The 21377-nt window shown below is 49.4% G+C and overlaps 4 protein-coding genes across 4 annotated transcripts; 2 read left to right on the top strand and 2 right to left on the bottom strand.

The window, feature by feature from the left end:
• Positions 1 to 3002: 3002 nt before the first annotated feature.
• Positions 3003 to 5009, top strand: I303_105747 (uncharacterized protein; the record flags this gene model as incomplete). The annotated part of the gene is made up of 2 exons (XM_018409060.1): positions 3003 to 3337; positions 3413 to 5009. 2 exons carry the CDS (start codon positions 3003 to 3005, stop codon positions 5007 to 5009), a joined length of 1932 nt encoding a protein of 643 aa, XP_018261332.1.
• A 233-nt stretch (positions 5010 to 5242) lies between these two features.
• I303_105746 (uncharacterized protein) lies at positions 5243 to 5819 on the bottom strand (the record flags this gene model as incomplete). The annotated part of the gene is made up of 4 exons (XM_018409059.1): positions 5243 to 5332; positions 5443 to 5472; positions 5545 to 5646; positions 5721 to 5819. The coding sequence occupies 4 exons, from the start codon at positions 5817 to 5819 to the stop codon at positions 5243 to 5245; spliced, it is 321 nt and encodes a 106-aa protein (XP_018261331.1).
• Positions 5820 to 6429: 610 nt separating this feature from the next.
• I303_105745 (carbamoyl-phosphate synthase, large subunit) lies at positions 6430 to 13801 on the top strand (the record flags this gene model as incomplete). The annotated part of the gene is made up of 7 exons (XM_065969232.1): positions 6430 to 6820; positions 6872 to 7632; positions 7682 to 8911; positions 8961 to 9661; positions 9710 to 13227; positions 13283 to 13692; positions 13763 to 13801. 7 exons carry the CDS (start codon positions 6430 to 6432, stop codon positions 13799 to 13801), a joined length of 7050 nt encoding a protein of 2349 aa, XP_065825304.1.
• Positions 13802 to 14302: 501 nt separating this feature from the next.
• Positions 14303 to 20952, bottom strand: I303_105744 (uncharacterized protein; the record flags this gene model as incomplete). The annotated part of the gene is made up of 15 exons (XM_018409057.1): positions 14303 to 14372; positions 14464 to 14643; positions 14723 to 15151; positions 15235 to 15619; positions 15727 to 16299; positions 16364 to 16577; positions 16639 to 16787; positions 16846 to 17172; positions 17235 to 17655; positions 17715 to 18338; positions 18396 to 18925; positions 18983 to 19167; positions 19231 to 20049; positions 20100 to 20858; positions 20942 to 20952. The coding sequence occupies 15 exons, from the start codon at positions 20950 to 20952 to the stop codon at positions 14303 to 14305; spliced, it is 5676 nt and encodes a 1891-aa protein (XP_018261329.1).
• Positions 20953 to 21377: the final 425 nt, after the last annotated feature.

Here is a 21377-nt window from a genome sequence, read left to right as displayed (position 1 = left end):
TGTTGATCTTGACGACGACTGCTTTCTGACGACGTACAATGGTAGCCAGTTGGCCGTATGCTGACCTTTGCTATATCATGGCAGATTTCTCGCCTACAATTCTCAGGCAGTGGCGCCTGATGCTGTAGTTCATTTGAAGGATAATACCATGGAAACCGCCTAGACGAAGACTCTGATCACCACATCCGATCACCGGCTCAGGGTTGCTAGCCGGTCACCATTACGATGCTGATGCTTTACTGATTTCGGCATCTGCAGATCAGGTACCAACACGCACACGAACGTGAAAAAGCCAACGCCAACGCCTTCAATTCATATTCGCTGGAATCAGTCAGACCGACGGTCAATGATATCCTGTCCTGAGCTGTGTGTTACTATCCTGGCCGAGGCGGGGATCGACAGGCTTGCCTCCTATTCAGTCATTCTTGCATATCGCGCAAACAAGGTGTAGAAAGGAGATATGGACGGCATGGCAAGGGGTTGTGCAAGCTAGACTTCTGCGCCACATACCTGAAATACACGTGAACGGCCCTTCATATCTTGACCGAGGTGCAAAGACGATTTGACGGGATGATTTTCTCAATAGAATGGGATCAGATAATTGGAAAGGCGCAAGATCTGTTTATGCTACAATCTAATCTCCGCTTTATCTGTTTTAGAAAAGTTAATTTGGCTTAAGGTTTCGCCTCCCGTCATGGGCATGTGATACGTTAACTTACGAGTTTGATTAGGTTGTCCTAGGCTTGGCGAGATCTACTCACCATACCATACTCGACTGAAAATAGATTCCATACTAAATCAGGTCCAGGTAGTGCAGAAATAACCTACAGTCAGTCTCACGTGTATGTGTTCAAACATATACATGCATTCGTGATCGCCCTCACGTAAACAGCACTTACTTGTACGCGATTTTTCATATCTGACCTGGGCGAGTTGAATGCTTCATAGTGAAGTGAGATCGGATGTAGGAGAAACTGAAACACATAAGATGAAAGACGATCAGACCAAACAAAAGCCAGACATATCAAAACAAACAAAATACCTCAACACAAGTCGAGTCAAGTCAAGCCTTGAAAACTAAAAAGATGCCCTGAACGAGGAGCGTCTCACCGAACAGAATTGCTGTTTGTATTTCGCCTTACACATGCAGTGCGGCTGTGATCGACTTGGAGACCTGTCTGAAAGCGAGACATGGGCAGGCTGAGATGGTGTGAAGGTGGAGTGAGTGGGGTGATGGGGGGCCCTGGCCGTGTCCCTGTCCGGTCATCGCCCATGAAACATCTCGTTGGACGATCTTTCATCTCGCTTGGTGGTCTGCTTAGCTTAGCTTAGCCTGTTGGACCTGAATCATCGACAAAGGCTAATAAGGTATAAGAACTACTTTGGTCGAGCATGAAATTGCGATGAATAGCCATCGACCCCAACTCATTCAGATTCACATCCTTTCAATCGCCGAATATCAACCTAAGACCTTCCAACTCACACTCCAATCCTCACTCACCTGTGCAGACTCAAACCCACTATCTCAACTCAGCACGAGCCCGCGCGGCGTCTGACCGCGCGATCCTCGGTGTCCGACAATCAGTCAAGCAAATTGCCCGTCTGGAGGGCGAAAGCGGAAGTGTTTGTCGCGATTGAAGCCGAATATCCCATGAAAGTGGCGGTGGCGGTGAAGTGATCATCGCATCCGATTGCTTTTTCGCCCTGGGTACTGTACCACATACTCAGCAACTTTACATCAGCAAACCCCGCACAGCCGACGCTCGACAGCCGAAGCAGTGCAACAAGAACAAGGCTTTGCTCCATAGCTAAGTCACGTCACGTCACGTCACATGTGAAGATTGATAACCACAACTTTAACTCTAAATTGTCAAAGTCAAAGCCAATCTGTTTCTGAATCGCTCACTGTATTCAGAATCAGAAGAGATCTGCATTGTGAGACAAAGGAATATTCTGTCTTATCTTGTACCCTGAACCCCGAAATCAAGGCTTCACGCTTCACCAACCTGGGAGCAGGACGATCAGTCAAGGGGGCTGTCATACAAAGTGGGGCTCACTCTCACTCACACTAGCGAGCAAGAACGCCTGGAACCTCTCCCTGATTCACCACATTCACCACCTGATCGGCACCAGCTCACGGATCCATGCCGCTGAGACGACGATCACAGCTGACGACGCCTACGTTAACTACGTGAGTCACATACGAATGCCAATGGCAAGGAACGACGCTAAAGCTAAAGCTGAATCCAAAATGCAAATTCCCCTATCAGTCGAGTAAGCGTATCGCGTTAGTACGGGTCAACGACTTCGACACTAGCCCAATTCAAAAGTATATATTCAATTCATCAAAATTTAGATTGAAAAAGTCAAAGTGAAAGCCTATTCTCAACAAAGTACAGGCAACGCAACGCCGATTTGCACCGATCGAAAGGACAACCTAAATCAGTCCAAAGCAACGTCGAAGCTTGCCGATCATCATGCATACTGAGAAGTGTCGCACACGAACGCGATCACCCCCCGGGATGCTTGATCCTAGCCATACACATTGCCATGACCATGACCATGCTCATACTCATGACCAAGCGCGTCGAAAGGAAAAACCTCAATTGAGTATCGAGATCAATCATTCAAATACCCAACAACCTCCCGATTCAATCCATGCTTTTACATCTGAATCCCCGCTGCTCTCGCAATCGCATTCGCATTCGAATTCGAATTCGTATTCGTATGCGCACTCGACATCTTGTACCACGCCTTCGCCTTGTATTCCTGCGCTCTCGTCTAGAGTAAGCACCGCCTCTTCCCATTCAGTCACTTATTCATACGCAGACACAGATCCGACTCAGATTCAAACTCCAATCAATCAGCAATTAACACCACGGTCAGCGTCATCGTCATCTTCGTTGTCGTTGTATCAACCACCTACGACCTCCTCATCTTCGACGTCTTTTCAATCGGAAGATCAAGATCTTGTTGTGCGCTATTACGACGACGATTCAGAAATGACGACTACCAATGCTGGTACGAATCTACACTCGCATCCGAATTATCAGCCTTTCTCAATCGACTCGACAAGTTACACGTGCAATAACACAGCTTTTGAAGACGACATACATACACATACACCTACACATTCAACACCTCAACCGTTGTCTCACCCATATCATTTTCCGATTGATTACTTGCAAGAAACCTCTAATCACTATGTGGACGCCTACGACCCCTCGATCTTACAATCTCAGCACATGGGCGTAGGCGTAGGCGTAGGGGCAGGCGTGGGAGTTTCGGGCTGGACACCTATGATCACATCCTTCACCATCAATCCACAACTCATGGAGTAAGTCGCCACCCAGCCTCTTTCATCTATACTCAAACATCAAATACTGATATCATGCTATCTACTTTTGCCTAGACCTACCCCGTCGAGAAGTTTGAGCCCAGAATCCAACGCATCCTTATCACCCGAGGTCACCGCCACCGAAGAATTGCCTGCGACCGCACCTGAACCTGCCCCCGCACCTGCTCCTGGGCCCGTTGCCCCTCGCATGGTCATTTCCCAATCGGCAAATTCCACTACCTCCACTGACGAATGGTACGACGGCCCATCAGAGTGGATCCGGTCCGTAGCAGAATCGCATCGTCAGCGGCGAGAAGCGTACTTGGCCAATCCCAAAGCGTGGCCCAAGGGCGAAGGGGAACCCAAGGAACTTCAGCCCCTGACAGACCACTGTCGGTTCCCGCACTTATGGGAAGTCGAGCAGGCCAGGAAAGATTTGACGGAAGAGACCGTCGTAAACAAATTGATGAACAAATCGCAAGCGACCATCCACAAGGAGATCGCGCGATGCCAAAAGGCAGGAGAAGAGTTCAAGCCCCCCCGACCAATGAATAGCGCTATGGCTTTCGCGGATTTCAGAAGACCCCAATGGGGGGACATGTATTCGGATATGAAGACGGGCAGTATATCCACATGGCTCTCTGCTGAATGGCGGGCACTGAAGGATCTACGGCCGGAGGAGTTTGCGTGGTGGACTAGAGTGTCGAAGAAATACTGGGATCAGTATGTTGAGACCTACGATTATAAGTTCACGCGCGCGCCGAATGGGAAAGGAAAGGGCTCGAAGAAGAGGAAAGCCAAGGCGAGGGAGAACGCAGCTAGGGAGAAAGCGATTAGACTTTCGCATGAAGCTGCGAGACGGAGTGCTTCGAGGGGCATGGGCCTGAATAATCGAAGAGCCGGAAACGCAAGGTCTAATTTAGCTCCGGCGGTAAATATCGTCTTACCTGAACATCAGCAATTCCAATTGCAACACCAACACCAACACCAACATCAACATCAGCATGAACAATATCAACCGTTTGGAAGTCCGAATGTATTGGGCTTATCGGGTCTCCCTCAGCACCAGCACCAGCACCAGCACCAGCACCAGCACCAGCACCAACAACACCAGAATCAACAACAACAGCTGTCAACACCGATCACTCACATCACACCTGGGGCAACTTCTCTGCCCTACAGCGCCACGGGTTATTTCGATGGGTACACATTCCCGCTGACTGAAGGATCAAGAACTCCCTCTCCACCACAATTACTCACTCCGCTGGAAGCTCCACATTCGTCTCATGGACATGGCCATTCCCCAGGCGGACTGTACCCGCAACACCAAGAGCATCAATATCAACATCAACACCAGCACCAAGCTTATTTCTACCCTACCCAAGCTCAGCTGGATTACGCTCATCATCATGTCCAGCAAACGCAAACGCAATATCAACAACATCAACATCCTCAGCACCAACAACACCCACAACAACAACAATTACAGGTCAATATTTGCAATACTGCAGGATACTATCAACCTCCTCAATCAATCGACACTCACAAATATTATGGTCATAGCCATAGCCATAGCCAGAGCCACATGCAGCCTCATCAAGCTGGGACGAACATGACTCACTCACATCATTTGACTACTCTGGCACCGCATAACATCCCTTCTCCGCAGTGAACGAGATAGTGGTTGAATACGTTTCCATAAAGATTGTCTGTATTCAGCAGAGTACTGATCCTGACGGATGTCGAGAATTGAAGGTCTCATATGCAATGCAAGGTGTAATTCAGTTTGTGTTGGTTGTATTTTACCGTGTAATTCGATGCACGTCGCACAAAGATGTCGATACTTACGGATGCATGATAGAGTACAGCTAGATTATACAACGTGTTTTTACATGTCTTAGTTGGTCAATTGTTGTTCTTGTTGGCTACGTTGCTGGTGAAGTTCGATGAGCCGGTTCCTGGTACGCCTACATCTGCCGATTGAGCGAGTTCGGTCTGAATCGTGATCGTATTCATCAGCTGAAGAAACACTCGACCCGACCAGCAGGCAGGACCTAAACATCCCATGACGCGGACACGCCATACCAAGCGCGACAGGTACTCACTTGTTGCTCTTTTATCAATTCTCTGAATTTCTGTGATTCGGTTTCACACAAATAACCATTTAGCTAAATGTCGTACATCGGCTAACCGGGGACCACACTCACACCCCATAATGCAGCTACCGTGGTGAACTCCTTGCCCACACCATATACCTCTTCAAGCTTTCTGTTTAGCACATTCGTGTGGCCTAGTAGCTCCTCGAAACCCTATATCGAGCACGGCTTTGTCAGTACCAGTGTTGCTCCGACAGGCACCTCCATCAACAATGAGCAGGACCAACCGCTGATATATCATCAATGAGCTTTGTGCGCTCTCTCTCGAATAAGGACTCCTCCGGTGCCAGACCATCAAAGGCGTTCGACGGTCGTGAGAGCGACATCTTGAGACCTGGCTTGACCTTGTTGCTATGCCGAAGATGACGGCAAAGTGGAGGATTGATTTGATGAAATCTATTAATGTTGCTGTTATCGCTTGACGTGTTTTGATTCTCGACTTGACGCGTCCAAGCGGGAATTCCGGAGTCAAATAACTTGGTTTTCCACGTGACTTATATTAAAAATAGGAGTGTGATCGGGATAAATTGTGATAAACCCGTTAAATGGGATTATTTTGCCTCCACTGTTACGGTAATCACCACTGTACGCTTAATTTTAGATCTCAAAAAAATTATTCACCACTGGTGAGCAACACCAACAATCATCCATACACCTTCACCCTTCTATCTTTCTACTTTCTCTCTCTTCTCTTCCTTCTCTTCTTCTCTCTTCTCCTCTCCTCTCTCCTCTTTTCCGATGCATAACTTGTTGGTCTAGCACGCCAATCCAAACCCCACAAAAAGTACAGTGTCTGGTTCGAGCACTTGTGAAGAAAAGCTACTAAAATAGTAAAAGAAGTGGCTTCCGTGACGAGCCCTTCTTGATCTACCCTTCTCTACGAACCAAAACCCCCCTCTCTCCCATTGCGAAAATTTTTTAGGTAGAATATTCGCCATGGTCCCTCCTCCCTTGCCAGCTTTTGAAGGTGCTGTCCCCTCCAGCGACATTCCCCCCGTGCAGCAAGCTGTGTCGGTCGCTCCTGCCGCACATGCCGCTCTGGATGTCACTCCCCCGGCTTCTCCAGCTCCTACCTCAGCGACTTCTCCTCGACCTGTCGTCAACAGAGCGGCTTCCTTCGTCGCGCCTGCTTCCAGACCTCTCGGAAGTCTTCATCCACCAGCAACCCTCAAAGGCATCGACTATGAAGGTATGCCCGAGGAGCCCACATGGGAAGAAGCCATGGGCGAACCTGACACCGTGCTCGAGCTCGCTGATGGTTTGGCCTTGGCTGGTCACTCTTTCGGTGCCAAGAAGTCTGTCGCAGGAGAATGTGTCTTCCAAACTGGTAAGCTGGTGCTCAGACTACCCGTCTAGCCGAGTGCTCATGCCATCGCAGGTATGGTCGGATACCCCGAATCCTTGACGGATCCTTCTTACTCCTCTCAAATTTTGATCCTCACCTACCCCTTGATCGGTAACTACGGTGTTCCCGAGCGACCAAATGTCGCCTCATCCACCATCCCTACCTCGGAGGATGCCCACAACGTCCCTCCCCCGACTCACCTTCTTGATTCCCTTCCTCTCGAGTTCGAGTCGTCTCACATCCACATTGCCGCGCTTGTGGTCGCCAATTACCACCCGAGCTACTCTCACCACCTCGCCAACTCCAGTCTTGGTCAATGGCTCAAGGAGCAAGGAATTCCCGCTATCTGGGGTGTCGACACTAGAATGTTGACCAAGCGACTTCGAGAAGGAGGTGTGCTTCTCGGTCGAGTGCTAGCCAAGCAAGGAGCCTCTGCTGTTGACGGACAGCAAAGAGGTCGAGAATCTCAATCTGGAGTGCTTGGGGGTGTCTCTAGGCTCCTCAACGGACTTTCTGCCCCTTCTATGGTCAGGTCCAACTCCACCGACAATCTTGCCTTGAACTGGAAGGAAGACTACGAGTCTATACCTTTCCACGATCCCAACGGTATCAACTTAGTCGCCAAAGTATCCACCCAAAAACCTACTCTCTATACCGCTATCACTGGATCAGAGCAAAAGGTCAACCCAAGAACTGGCAAACAACTGCGAGTCATAGCCATCGATGTCGGTATGAAATGGAACCAAATCAGATGCTTTAGAGAACGAGGTGTCGAAGTCAAGGTGGTCCCTTGGGTGAGTGCACCGATCTTGCCATATCAGCAAATCCCTGACCTTCGCATAGGACTACGACATCAACGCCGAGACCGAACCTTACGATGGTCTTTTCGTCTCCAACGGTCCTGGTGACCCTTCGATGGTCAAAGAGACCATCGCTAACCTTTCCAAAGCCCTCGAGACCAGCAAAGTGCCCATCTTCGGTATCTGTCTCGGTCATCAATTGCTCGCCTTGGCGTCAGGAGCTTCCACTCGGAAGATGAAGTACGGTAACAGAGGTATGAACTTGCCTTGTACATGTTCATCATCTGGTCGATGCTACATCACTTCCCAAAACCACGGTTACGAAGTCGACGTCAGCACACTCAAGAACGGCTGGGAAGCTTTCTTCACCAACGCCAACGACCAATCTAACGAAGGTATCTGGATGGGTAAAGATGGTAAACCCTTCTTCTCCGTCCAATTCCACCCTGAATCCGCTCCTGGTCCACGAGACACCGAATTCATCTTCGACGTGTTCATCAAGAGCATGGTCGACTCAGCCAGAGAAGGCAAGCTTGTCCCCATTGACATGCCAGGAGGTGAACTCGCCGACAACATTGCTGCTCGACCCAAGGAGCACGTCAAGAAAGTCCTCGTCTTGGGTTCCGGAGGTCTCTCTATCGGTCAAGCCGGAGAATTCGATTACTCGGGTTCTCAAGCCATCAAGGCCTTGAAGGAAGAAGGTATCTACACCATCCTTGTAAACCCCAACATCGCTACTATCCAAACTTCGAAGGGTCTGGCCGACAAGGTCTACTTCCTCCCTGTCACCCCTGACTTCGTGCGAAAGATCATCAAGCACGAGAAGCCAGACGGTATCTACTGTACTTTCGGTGGACAAACCGCTCTTTCAGTCGGTATCAAATTGAAGGATGAATTTGCCGGACTCGGTGTCAAGGTTCTGGGTACCCCCATCGACACTGTCATCACCACGGAAGACCGGGATCTCTTCGCTAAAGCCATGGAGGAGATTGGAGAGAAATGCGCTGAATCCGCCTCAGCTGTCAACCTCCAAGAAGCTACGGAAGCCGCCAACAGAATCGGTTATCCCGTTATTGTTCGAGCTGCCTACGCTCTTGGTGGTTTAGGTTCTGGTTTCGCCCAAGACGATAGCCAGCTTGCCGAATTATGTAACAAGGCATTCGCTACTTCCCCTCAAGTGTTGGTCGAGAAATCCATGAAAGGTTGGAAGGAGATTGAGTACGAAGTAGTCAGAGATTGCAGAAACAACTGTATCACCGTTTGTAACATGGAGGTGAGCAAGATCTCTACTCCTTGTCCCGACACCGCTGATCTTCTCGCAGAACTTCGATCCATTGGGTATCCACACTGGTGACTCCATCGTCGTCGCTCCCTCGCAAACCCTTTCTGACGCCGACTACAACATGCTACGAACCACTGCGGTCAATGTCATCCGACATCTCGGAGTCGTAGGAGAGTGTAACATTCAATACGCCCTCAACCCTTATTCGAAGGAATACTGCATCATCGAAGTCAATGCTCGTCTTTCTCGATCCTCTGCTCTTGCGTCCAAGGCTACCGGTTACCCCCTTGCATTCATCGCTGCCAAGCTGGGTCTTAACATTCCTCTCAACGAGATCAAGAACTCGGTCACTAAGGAGACTTCCGCTTGTTTCGAGCCTTCGTTAGATTACTGTGTGGTCAAGATCCCCCGATGGGATCTCAAGAAGTTTAACCGAGTCAGCACTGCCTTGAGCAGTTCCATGAAGTCTGTCGGTGAAGTTATGGCTATCGGCCGAACTTTCGAAGAAACCATCCAAAAGGCCATTCGATGCATCGATGATCGATTCCCAGGTTTCGGTGAACACCTCGATGTCGAAGATATCGACCACGAGATCGCTAACCCTACCGATCAACGGCTATTCGCTTTGGCGACCGCGTTCAGACGAGGATACTCGGTCGAGAAGCTCAACAAGATGTCCAACATCGATCCCTGGTTCTTGACCAGATTGGAGCGATTGTCCAAGACCGAGAAGCTTATCGGGTGAGTACGTCCTTCTTCGTCCGCATGTCTCGCTGACCCGATCTGCAGGACCTATAACGCTTCTACTGTCCCCAACCAGCTCATTCGAAGTGCTAAGCAACTCGGTTTCTCCGATCGGCAAATCGCCAAAGCGCTCAACTCCAACGAGCTTGCTGTACGAAGGCTGCGTATCGAAGCTGGTATCTCGCCCTTCGTCAAGCAGATCGATACTGTCGCTGCGGAATTCCCTGCTTTCACCAACTACTTGTATACCACATACAACGCTAGTGAACACGATGTCACCTTCGATGACAACGGTGTAATGGTGCTCGGTTCCGGTGTATACCGAATCGGTTCCTCAGTAGAATTCGATTGGTGTGCAGTACGAGCTATCCGAACTCTCCGAGAACAAGGTATGAAGACGATCATGATCAACTACAACCCCGAGACCGTCTCCACCGATTACGACGAAGCAGACAAGCTTTACTTCGAGAACATCTCCCTTGAAACTGTGCTTGATATCTACGACATTGAGCGATCTAGCGGTCTTGTCCTCTCTATGGGTGGTCAGACTCCCAACAACATCGCTTTGGCTCTACACCGACAAAACGTCAAGATTTACGGTACATCGCCGGAAATGATTGATACTGCCGAAAATCGATACAAGTTCTCCCGAATGTTGGACAAAATCGGTGTCGATCAACCTCTTTGGAAAGAGCTCACGAGTTTCCCCGAAGCTCGATCCTTCTGTGACAAAGTCGGCTACCCAGTGCTGGTACGACCTTCATACGTGCTTTCCGGTGCTGCCATGAACGTGGTATTCTCCGAAGACGATCTCGAATCATACCTCTCCCAAGCTACCGATGTTTCTCGAGACCACCCGGTCGTCATCTCCAAGTACATCGAAGAGGCCAAGGAAATCGAGATGGATGCTGTCGCCCGGGACGGTAAGATGGTGATGCACTACATCTCCGAGCACGTCGAAAACGCCGGTGTGCACTCTGGAGATGCTACTCTCATCTTACCTCCTCAAGATCTCGACCCCGAGACTATCAAGAAGATCGAGATTGCTACAGCCAAGATCGGTCAAGCTTTGAACGTCACTGGTCCTTACAACATCCAATTCATTGCCAAGAACAATGAAATCAAGGTGATTGAATGCAACTTGCGAGCCGCTCGATCTTTCCCATTCGTCTCAAAGGTCACTGGTATCGACGCCATCGAACTCGCCACCAAGGTCATGCTTGGCTTCCCAGTGAACCCTTACCCAGATGTCAAGTTGCCACCCAACTATGTCGGTGTCAAGGTTCCTCAGTTCTCTTTCAGTCGATTATCGGGAGCCGATCCTGTCCTCGGTGTAGAGATGGCTTCTACTGGTGAAGTCGCTTGTTTTGGCAAAGACAAATATGACGCTTACCTCAAAGCCCTCATTTCGACCGGGATCCGACCACCCAAGAAGAACATCTTGCTGTCCGTCGGTTCTTTCAAGGAGAAACTCGAAATGCTACCCGCTGTGCACAAGCTTCACAGACAAGGCTACAACCTCTTTGCCACAGCTGGTACTTCCGATTTCTTCCAAGAACATGGCATTCCCGTCAAATTCCTTGAAGCTCTCGGATCTGAGAATGACCTCAACCCTCAAAAGGCTGAATACTCTTTGACTCAACACTTGGCCAACAACTTGATCGACTTGTACATCAACTTGCCATCCAAGAACAGATCCCGACGACCTGCCTCATATGTCTCGCAAGGTTACAGATCCCGACGAATGGCTGTGGACTTTGCCGTGCCGTTGATTACCAACGTCAAGTGTGCCAAACTCTTCATCGAAGCTGTGCTCAAGAAGCCGACCTTCGACATCACCAGCGTAGACTACAAGACCTCCCACGAGACTTTCTCGTTCCCAAGTCTCGTCTCGGTCCAAGCCTTCGTGCCGGGTGCAGCTGAGCCAAACTCCAATGACTTTAGCGAGGCAAGCCAAGCTGCCATTCGAGGTGGTTTTACTGTCATGCAAATGGTTCCTCAAGGTGTCGCCTCAGCCGTCGAAGATGAGATCTCCCTTCAACGAGCTCAATCCAACGCTACCGGGGCTTCTCACTGTGACTACTTCTTCTCAGTCTCTGCTACTGGTGATAACGCATCCCGGCTTCAGGATGCTCTCGCTGCCGGTGCCAAAGCATTATTCATTCCCTTCAACAACTTCTTCGGCTCTGTCAACAAAGTCACCAGCGTTGCGCAACACTTTGCTGCCTGGCCAGCAGACAAGCCAATTGTCACCGATGCTCGAGCCACCGATCTCGCCTCGATCTTGCTTCTCGCGAGTCTGAACAACAGGTCGATCCACATTGCTAGCGTTTCCACCAGAGACGATATCGCATTGATCGCTCTTGCCAAGGAGAAGGGACTCAATGTCACTTGCGATGTGTCTGTCTACGCCTTGTTCTACTCGCAAGCCGACTACCCCACCGCCAAATGCCTGCCCACCGCTGAGGACCAACAGGCTCTGTGGGACAATTTGGCTACCATCGACATCTTCTCTGTCGGTGTTCTTCCATACGAGCTTGGTACCGCTCTCGATAAGCCTGTATCAGCTAGCTCAGGTGTGGCTGAGTCGCTTCCTCTCCTCTTGACCGCCGTCGCCGATGGCAAACTCACCCTTGACGACATCTACCTTCGATTAAGCGAAAACCCGCGAACCATCTTCGGTTTACCGGAACAACCGCAAACATATGTCGAAGTCGAGGTTAAGCGAAGATCAAGCTTCTCCCCATCAGACAATAAGACTTGGTCGCCGCTCGATGGTAAGGCTATTGCTGGCGCCATTCACCGAGTCGTCATCAACGGTCATTCCGTCTTCCTCGATGGACTATCATTCTCGATGCCTCTTGGTCGAGATGTGTCCTCCGCCGGATCTTCCAGAGCTCCCGCTGCCAAGCAAGCACGAGCTTCGTTCAACATGCAGAAGAGACCTTCGATCACCGCTCTCATGTCACCAACACAGGAACGATCAGCATCGTATGGTCCTCCCGTCAACGACAAGCTCATGTCCCTCTCCTCCGCCCCGGTCAACACCTCTCCTGTCCGAAACCTCCTTTCTCTGCAGACTTCTCCAGCCTTCTCCAGACGACACGTCTTATCGGTCAAACAGTTCGACCGAGAAGACTTACATGTTCTCTTCAACCTTGCATCTGAGATGAGAGCACAGGTTGAGCGAAGTGGTTCGGTAGACACTCTGAAAGGCAGAGTGCTCTGTACGCTATTCTACGAGCCATCGACGAGGACATCGACCTCTTTCGAAGCGGCCATGAAGCGATGTGGTGGTGAAGTTGTCCAAGTGACTGCTTCAACCTCTTCAGTACAAAAGGGAGAATCATTGGCCGATACTATCAGGACGGTCGGCTGCTATTCCGATGCTATCGTTCTGCGACACCCAGCGGTCGGATCCAGTAAATCCGCCGCCAAATCGAGTCCTGTGCCGATCATCAACGCCGGTGACGGTATTGGAGAACACCCAACTCAAAGTTTGTTGGACGTTTTCTGTATCCGAGAAGAGTTGGGTTCCGTCAACGGTATTACCGTCACCTTGAGTAAGTGACACCTCTACCTCTGCGCAATAGCCTTTAGCTAATCGTCTATCTCTAGTCGGTGACCTGAAGAACGGCCGAACAGTCCACTCGCTCGTCAAGCTATTATCTCTCTATGACGTGACCATCAACTTCGTCTCACCACCATCACTCCCTATGCCCGACTCCGTCAAGTCCGAGGCTTCTCGAGCTGGTGTCAGATGGAGCGAATCGACTGTCTTGTCCGATGACATCATTGCCAAATCCGATGTATTGTACGCTACCCGAGTACAAAAGGAGCGATTCGACAACCAAGCTGAATACGAGGCTATCAAGGATATCTACATCATTAACAACGATGTTCTTGCCAAAGCCAAGGAATCAGCCATTGTCATGCACCCCTTACCACGAGTGAACGAGATTGACCCCGAGGTTGATTTCGATTCCAAGCGAGCCGCTTACTTCAGACAGATGAGATACGGGCTTTTCGTAAGTCCCCTTACTCACGCCTTTCTACCCCTCACAATGTTTCTAATGCTAATTTCCTCTTTCCATATAGGTACGAATGGCCCTTCTCACTCTTGTCCTCGGTGCATGATCGTTCTGACTTCCTGTGTCTCTTTGATTGTCTACAATTGGACCTTGTCAGCGCTTCTTGCTCTTGTTCTACTTTGTTTCGCTCTTCCTTCTTATCATGTCCTCCTTTACTGCATATCCATATTCATACATACAGCCTAGACATAAATCGCTTAACTTTGCTTTTTATATGTACTCGTAACCAATTACAAACTAGATAGATACATCATATGTCCTCGTAAACAACTCAAAAAGATATCCTTCTTACATGCATTGAAATTCTGCCGCCGAGTTGCATTCAGAACTAGTTTGCGAAATCGAGGGCACTGGTGATGCATGGGTTGAATATGCTGTCATAGAATTGGTGTACGAACTTGTATCTATGCTGAGTATGTACTTATGTATGTATGTGTATGTGCGATATTTGATGAAATTAAACTGGAGGGATTTCTACCCTATCTTGCTGTCTCCCCCTCAGTATCATGAAGGTTACTTCTCATGGTCATTGCGACTTGCTTGTTCCTCAGACTTTACTCAAGAAATTGTCTAGGGATAATTCGGCGTATTCTTCCTCAGGGGGTAAATCATCGAGTCTACACCCCACGACATGCAAAGCACAACCCACAATCAGCCTCCAATAGAAATAGAATAACGTCAAAGGAGGGGAAGGGGATGGCGACTCACCCTTCCAACATCTTGCTCATCGATGTTGGACCCGTGCTACTGCTCGTCTTGGGTTTAGCAGGTTCGCCCTCCGCCGACACTTTGAAGAGGTCCAGTACTTCTCCTGTATTCATCGAGCCCAGTCCGGCATTTTGCTGGGTGACGACTGACGAAGCTATGTTCAATTTGAAGCGTTGCAAACTAACGCGATGGGGGCCCGTCAGCAATATCCGCATCAAGTATTAAGCGAATGGTAAAGAAGGCGTGGCGTTTGACATACCCCATAATCTTCTCTTCCAATGTGCCTCGCGTGATCAGTCTATAAACATTGACCACCTTCCTCTGGCCCAATCTATGTGCCCGGTCCATCGCTTGCAGATCTTTCATAGGATTCCAATCGTGATCCACGAAAATCACAGTATCTGCCCCTGTCAAGTTCAGACCTAGACCTCCTACGCTGGTAGTGAGCAGAAGAACGTCGATGCGCGGGTCCGAGTTGAAAGTCTGTACGATCGCATGACGTTTCTTAGGGTCGGTCGATCCGTCCATACGCATGTACGAGACGGCCGGCATAGCTTTACCGAATAAGTCGCGCTCGATCAGGTCGAGCATCGGGCGGAGTTGACAGAAGATCAGTACTCGATGTTGGTTGACATCGTCCGAGAGCTTGTCTATTGGTTGTCCAATGCCGCAATCTGATAACAGTTGTCTAAAACGCAAATCAGCAAATCAGCATTTTAATCTCATAAGTGCTGGTCATCAGAGGATCAAATCGGATGTAATGTGACCCACTTGAGCGCTTCCATCTTCGGTGCTACTTCCAAATCATGTAAATCCGCAGGACTCGCCGGACCGAGCTTCTTCTGAATCTGCTTGAACCTATCGGGTTGATCGCCCAATACTAACGCAGGGTGATTACACAATTTTCTGAGATACTGCAGGCTCTGGAACACATGTCCTTGCGACTTCGTCTGGGTTTCGGTGGACACTTCTTCGCCCGCTTCTTGCGCAGCTTGGGATTTGGAGAACTCGTCGTACAAGTGTTTTTGGACCGGCGACAGTTCGCAATAATAATCTTGTATGATCTTCGGAGGTAGGTCATTCAAAACGTCTTCTTTCAGTCGACGAAGTAGGAAGGGCAGGACTTGTTTATGGAGTGCTTCAAGGGCGGACGCAGCTGTCATGGGTAACACGAGATCGCCAATCGGGTTGGATCCGGAGCGTTAGCTATCGCATTCATATATTCCGAAGTTGCAAGAGCACGATAGATTTGACTCGACTCACCGGCTTCACGTTCTTTCGGGGTGGCTTTACCTTCCCTGTCCGCCAAGATGGGTTTAGAGAACCTGTCATTGAACATGCGTTCGTTGCCCAAGAATCCAGGCATGAGGAAATCGAACAGACTCCATAATTCCAGAACATTGTTCTGGATAGGTGTACCAGAGAGTAATAGTCGATGTTGAGCTTTGATCTGCTTGACAGCTACCGATAATTTCGTCTTCGAGTTCTTGATGATATGCCCTTCATCCAGAACGCAGTATAGGAAGTTGACTTTATTGAGCTCGGCAATATCGGATCGCACACTCTCATAAGAGCTGATTATGACATCGTGGAACTGTAATCTGGATCTGAGCAGTGTTCGCTCGCCAGCAGTCCCAACATATTGGAGCGGTTTGAGATGCGGGGTGAACTTCAGGATCTCATGGTACCAATGTCCGGTCAGTGTCGGTGGGCAGATTATCAGGGAAGGTAAATGTGCTGTGTCCACCGATTTCGTATTGCTATGTCGAACTGCTCGTTCATGGTGTTTACTCGCTATGATACACAGACTCTGCAAAGATTTGCCTAGACCCATGTCTACAATGACAAGTTGTCAGCTTCTTTCACTGAAGATATCTGAAGCGAATGTCAGACAGCTTACCATCACATAATATACCATGAAGTTGGTATTTTGCCAAGAAAGCTAACCAGCTCACACCGTCTTTCTGATACTGCCTGAGATCTGCTTTGACGTCGACGGGTATTTGGTATTGCTCCGCTTTACTACCGTCAAGTAATTGCATCAGGAATTTCCGCTCATCGTCTCGCTTAGCCAGGAGGTCCGCTGAGAAGCCCTCAGGATCAGGTATACCAGCCTGCGTATATCCGTCAGCCTATCCGTTTCTGCCCTTCTATACAGAATTCTCTTAAACTCACCTCAAGGGGAACCATTTTCACCAACGACGCAAAGGCACTGGTTGATAGCAAACGGACATGTTCGTCGGGATCACTCATTCGCCCCAGAATAGGTACAATGAGGAATAGCACGTAGGGCAATGCTTTGATGTCGAGGACTTTGATGATGTCTATGGCAGAACCAGATAAGCTATTTGTCTCCCCACTGACCGAATGGACATAGCTTACGATGTATAGCCTCGACCGCACCCTGTCTTGAGGATACCCTCGTCGCATCCCCGACGAGTGGTACGACATCATCCACCACTCTCTTCATCCCTTCATTCAACATGACATCGCACAAAGCGGCAAGACACTTCGCCGCCGTGTGCCGTATGACCGAGAAAGAGCTTTGCAGAGCAAGTATGATGCAGGGGAAGAGAGAGTGCAGTCGAGTGTGTAAGCTGGGGTCCAGTTCAGGCACGATCAAGCGAAGCGACGTTAGACAATCGACTACATCTTGTCCTGCTTGAATGTTTTCCGAGAGCCGCTTATCCACTTCATCGATATTCGCACCTACAATCAACACATCAGCTTCTTCCCCCTCCGTCAGTCCAGCAGTATTGCTTGATACGCACCTGAAGTGAAGCTAGCCAGTAACGCAGCGCTAACGCCATCCCAAAACTTAGGTACACCTTCGAAGAGTCCGTCTCCGAATTGACTCGCGAGCGCTCTGAAGGCTTCCAGAGCGCCTCGTCTAGTCACCCTAGCAGCGATCTGATCTTCACTCTCTTCCGAAATATCTTTGCCCGCTCCTTTCTTAGCTGCATTTGCTGACAATGCTCTTTCTTCCTTGAGAGTGATAATTCCAGCGGAAGATCCTTGACTGGTTGCGAAGATGGGGGTGACGGAGGTATCGGAACACAGGAATGTGAACAGATTCTTGACGACCTTGTCTGAAGGGTTGACTTTCCCAGTAAATAGTGACGTCGTCGTGTACTTGACGAATGCAGCGACGGAGGCGGCTGCTCGGGTCTGCAGGATCTCGTTCTCCTCTTTCTGCAGACGCAAATCGAATGAGCGAAACGGCTGTATAAGAAGACAGGATACGAGCTTACTTTGACCGCATCCATCAGACTCTTGATTACCGGACCCAATTTCGAGGGCATGAGCCGTAAAGCGACAAGAGCACCCGCTATACCAGCCATAACTTGGGTATCATATCTTTCCTTCATCACCGAGAAATATCCGATAGAACCCATGATTTTCCGCTGCCTATCCTTGAGTGCGGATAAAGCAGCTTTCTGGGCAGGTTTGGTCAACAATTTCGCGAGAGCGTCAAATGTGGGTCCGATAGCTTGATGAGCGGTGCCTAGGGAGAATAGGTCGGGCGCGGAGCTCAGGGGATCAATCTTGCTGGGTAAAGCTGGAATGCGATCCTTGGATATCTTGCCTTCCACATTGAAAGCGTTGAGAAGCGCATGACACTCTGTATATATGCGTTGGAGAATGACGAACATCTCGTGGTAAATCGCAGGTGGTGGCGATTCGATCCGCCGAACAAGTATTGAAACTAGGGGCTTGATGAGTTCATCAGATGATCCTAAGCTGATTGTAACCCGTTGATCAGGTGCTTCGGTATCGCGACTAACAGCCCATTCCTGTAAAATCGTCGAAGCCATGTAAACTTGATGAGCACTCGCGGACCCCAGATATTGCTGGAGATGATTCAGGTCATTCGTCTAGACGTAATCAAACGTCAGCTGGATCCTTGATACCTGCATGGAACGGATACTCACCTCATCGCTATAATACTTCCTGATCTGACCGAGCGCTTTGGCTCCCGTAAGTCTAGTTTGAAGAGCCGTGTCCATAGACACCAGGGACATGTCTCCAGCCATCATCGCTTTATCAACATTATGACCCGTGGTCGCACCTTTTGCCTTTTTGAACAGCAGAGGATCAAAGGGCGCTCCGATGGGCGTCATGACCATGCTGAACCAATCATCCAAATCCAACAAGCTCTCTTCTTCCCCTGCGTTCTCTGATATCGCTTGGAAAGCAGTACCGAACGCTTCCAGGGACAACTCCCTGATATCTGCCCTTTCTTCCAGCACGAGGTTCTGGAAAAGGAAAGAAGCGTAATCGTCTTCCAGCCAATGATTCTCGATGTCGGGATTTTTGGATAACAGCAGTAAGATTCTGATGACTGATAAGCGAACGGCGGATATTGGATGACGCATGAATTTGTATGTTCGAGAAGGCAAAGGATCGCGGCGATCGTGATTACACATGTACTGTTCTACTTGTTCTTGCTTGATGAGGACACCTGAAAGAGCGATAATCAGCTGCTCGATCATCGCAACTCGACAAGCCTTTCACTCACCGAGAAGATCCATGACTGAACCCGTACTGCTTCCGAGCTCGTCTCCACTTTCACTGAGACAGCCCCACAAGGTGTTGAGTAGGCCATACAAACTCTCTTGCGATAATCGACTAGCTATTACTTCCGGTATAGGTGTGAGCGCCGTGGCAGCTACAGTTCGCACATCGTCGTCCGAATCAGCGAGCCTAGATAGTGAAAAATCGTCAGCTGGAGGTCTCTGCTATCTCACCGCGGACGGAATGGCTCACGCTAAGACACCAGCTTCGACGACATCTTTCAATATATTCAGCTCAGCCATATTCACATCAGGCTTCACGTCATCTTCGATTTTCATGTCGTCGTCCACTTTGACTCCACATAGCAGATCATCCCTGACCGCTACTTCATACTTCAGTCCAAGGAGACCTGCATGTCGGACTTCCCAGGCGAATTTTTCGCTTTTATCTAGACCTTCTGCCGCTTTGCCCCTTTTCGCCCAAGGCTGCTTGACCATACCCATCAGTGTGGTGTGTATCTCTCTCACCCCCTCCAAATCGATGTATTTCAACACTATTCCTAAAGCTTGTGCCGCTGTTTCTCTGACAGGGGCGATAACCGTATCCCCAACGAAATCACCAAACCTGTCTAATACCAATAAAGACAGTAATTGTCGTGCTAGGTGAAGAAGGAAAGAGGGTTCTCTGGATGAATATGATTGACCGAGAGAGCGGAGAATTGCCATGATAGCTTGGGCCGACCCGTGTCGGATTTGCCACATCGGGTCGTGCAGATCAGGGTATATCTGCAGTAAGACCGTTGTCCATGGAGATTGGCCTTTCACAAGAGTGATGACATTCACCGAAGATGTCATGATTGGGTTACCGTCCGCGTCAACCGTTGGTTCTACTTGACCTCCCGCTGCAGCGGCTGCTCGAGCTTTGGCGCCGGGATCAATCGTTATGACTTCTGATTTCTCGTCCTCTGTCTTCGTGGCGGTAGAGAGGGGTAGATCGGGAGGAGTAGATACAGGTGATGGTGCCCGGGAATTCGGCGAACTACCAGTTGCTTTCTCGTTCATTCTTCGCATCCTGTAGTTCTGATCAGCTCAAGCTCGAGAAGAGTTCCATGGCTGACTTACTTGTTGGCTTCCTCAACCATGTTCCCCTTCTTTCTCTTCAACATCGTTATTTGTCTAGCACTCAGCCCTTCGAATATATCTTTCGGCGGTAGCGGCGCTGCGGAGGGTTCTCGACTCGGTCCAGCGGAAGATCTTCCTTCTCTAACTCCGTCATTCATATCCTCATCTTCATCTCCGATGACTTTGTCAACATCATCACCCCATCCAACCGCATCACCTAGACCCAGGGATCCCATCATGGCTTTCCGCCTCTTCGCCTTGTCGCCCGGTAGGGGTTTAGCGACATACTCCCTTCCTGCCGAGGCTAGCAGCGTCACACCATTCTTCAACAAGGATTGAAGGTCGATAGGCACGGATCCTTCTCCGTCGGTCGACAAAGCTGTCGAGGTGTGAGGCCATTCAGGTAAGAGGGAAGCCAGCAAGCCCAAGGCGTATGCCGCTGCGTGCCTCGTATCTGATACTTTGCTTCTCAGTAAGGGCAGGACCTTACTTATGGTTTCTAGCACATCGTTCCATGTATCCTCTTCTGTTCCGCCCGAAGAGAGGGTGACAGCACCTTCGCCATTTGACTCGATGTTCAGATCAGGTTTGACGTCTTCCGTTGATCCGATCTCTGGTTGAGGTACAGGTACAGGTTGAGGTTGAAGTTGAGAAGTGGATGTGAAAGCCTTGAATGTTAATTCTGCTAATTGCTTAGCAGCTGTCCGGCGGACATGAGGTGAAGTTCCAGTTTCGACAAGAAGGATGAGCTTGTCTCGTCTGTGTTAATTCATTGAAACATATCAGCATACTTGACTATGCAACAGTATCAACGAGTGATCATTGTATTACGATTGCCTCACCTGAATGACATGTCAATATAATCCAGTGGACTACCTCCACCTTGACCTCGAATGAGGCAGATTACGTATCAGGCAAACAATGAAAAGAAAATAAGAAGACGAAGCGGCAAAGGCCGAAACCAGAGGTACGAGTAGGGTGTTTGAGGATGTATGCGGGTGTGTCGAATTTTGAGGGTGAGATGAGGGGGGGGATTTTTCTGTTTGATAATTTGACGCGTCTCGGATCAATCTGGTATTTACATGTTTCCCCCTCTCTTACTTTACACTCCTTATATCCTCATCACTTCGGCGTTTGACCGCGGTCGGCATTTCGTCTCATTTGTTCATGTGGCACGTCCACTATCTTGGCGAGAATCTTGTCAAAGCTAACCAAGCTATCAACCGAGGATTGATGCTGAAGACCTGTCTCTTGCGCTGATATGAAGCTCCGTGATAC

The sequence above is a fragment of the Kwoniella dejecticola genome, chromosome 7, assembly GCF_000512565.2.
Source record: "Kwoniella dejecticola CBS 10117 chromosome 7, complete sequence".
NCBI lineage: Eukaryota > Fungi > Basidiomycota > Tremellomycetes > Tremellales > Cryptococcaceae > Kwoniella > Kwoniella dejecticola.
The sequence above is the reverse complement of the archived record's forward strand: the minus strand, read 5'-3'. Positions and strand labels throughout refer to the sequence as shown.